This window comes from Trypanosoma conorhini, assembly GCF_003719485.1.
Source record: "Trypanosoma conorhini strain 025E chromosome Unknown Tco_14.4_contig_00998, whole genome shotgun sequence".
Lineage (NCBI taxonomy): Eukaryota > Euglenozoa > Kinetoplastea > Trypanosomatida > Trypanosomatidae > Trypanosoma > Trypanosoma conorhini.
In genome coordinates this window covers 1-1,597 of record NW_021705003.1, presented here as the reverse complement: position 1 = coordinate 1,597, position 1,597 = coordinate 1, and the positions used below count along the sequence as shown (strand labels likewise).

General features: G+C 59.5%; 1 protein-coding gene across 1 annotated transcript, besides 1 other annotated feature; it reads left to right on the top strand.

The window, feature by feature from the left end:
• Tco025E_09157 (putative RNA-binding protein) lies at positions 1-1,521 on the top strand (the record flags this gene model as incomplete). Its single annotated transcript, XM_029375982.1, has 1 exon — positions 1-1,521. A coding segment is annotated over one exon (1,521 nt), but the record flags the coding sequence as incomplete, so codon positions are not given.
• Positions 1,522-1,559: 38 nt separating this feature from the next.
• Positions 1,560-1,597: a microsatellite.

Sequence of the window (1,597 nt, the reverse complement as noted above, 5' to 3'; positions counted from 1 at the left end):
GTTTGGCTGGAAAGTAAGGAACACAAGGCGCGTGCGAAAAAGGATCCCAGTTACAAGGAGTACGAGCAGCGGTGGAGTGAGTTTTCTCAAGCGGGTATTGCACGTAAAGGCGGTGGGGACTCTTTTACCGCAAGCGCCCGCCCCACGCCTAAACGCGTGGTGGAGGAATTCATCTCTGGCTCCGCGGGAGGCAGTCTCAATAGAACCCCTGGTCTCACCTGCGCGTCCTCTGTTCCCTCGCGTCCTGGCACGCACTTGCTGGGGGAAAGCAGTGGCGTCTCCCACGATGTCTCGCTGGAGAGCAACGCTTCCTCTGTGGTAATGTTGCCTGACTTCTCCCCAAACAACGGCAAATTCTCTCCCTTTGTGCGGGGCGGTGGAGTGGCCCACCAGTTTGGAACGCAGCTCACACAGAGTCACGTGCAATCGTCACGAGTGCTACCGCAATCGATGCAAAGACATGATGCTCCTTCTCGGACTAGCCTCTCGGACGCATCATGTATGACGGGCGCGGGGAAGCCGGCAACTGGCTTGGCACGCCCATGTGGTGGACCCACGCAATCGGTTTACACGCCCACAGAGCTTTTGGAGCGCACGGTGTTCATTACAAAGCTACCTTCCTCTCTACGATGTGCGCAGTTTCGTCGGCTGCTGCTTTACTTTGGGGAAATCAACAAGGTACGCCTGCGCCGTGACGACAATCAGGCTCAAACAAAAACTGAGGCTGTCGTCGCCGCTGCTTTTTCTGCGTCTAAGGCAGCGACGCTCTCTACCGCCTCTACTGCTGGTGCGCATGGTGGCGCGCTTCCAGTGACTCTGTTGCTTAGTTTTGTGGAGTTTGCCGAACCAGAGAATGCCAAGGCAATGATTGATTACTGTCGCAATGCCAGCACGAAGTCGAAGCCCTTCAGTTTTCTTAGCGATGCGCCGGCTGAGTCGCTGGAATCGAGCCACTTTTCCCCGGAGGAACTGCAGAGGCTGCTGAGCGTCAGAGCAAGCCCCGCACGGAAACCTATTCACGATAAGCGTTCTCTGGACGCCGTGCTCGTCCCCGACAAAAAATGCCCCCGTCGTGTGCTGCGGCAGCAGCCCTGCCGCTTTGGCTGTGACGGGGGCGGAAAGACGCTTGGCAGCGACGTTGATGCGGGATTGCCGGCGTCGTCCGCTTCTGCGGCTGGTTTCGCAGGCAGCGGTGGCGGGTTGGGGGGAGGCGGCGAGGGGAATGCGGGAGTTGCGGGGGTCGCCGCGTCGGAGTCGCCGCAGTGGCGTTCCGTCGCGGCGTCTGCCCTTCAGCCGCCGCCGTTTCGCGACGACGCGTCGGAGGCGCCACCGCTCTGGCCGGCCGTCGGCGCCGTCGCCGTCCCGGCGACGTGGCTGGAGCAAGAGGTGGGGCAGACGGGCGAGCTCAACCCGTTGGAGGGGGTGTCGTTCCTGGGGGGCGCCGACGACGCCGCGAAGGTGGAAAACAAATGCGGTCTGCCGCCGCGGCTCCAGTCGTATGTTGATGAAGTCTTTCGCTAGAAGCGACGATGGACGCACAAGCTCAAACCAAGAGGGCGTATATATATATATATATATATATATATATATATATATA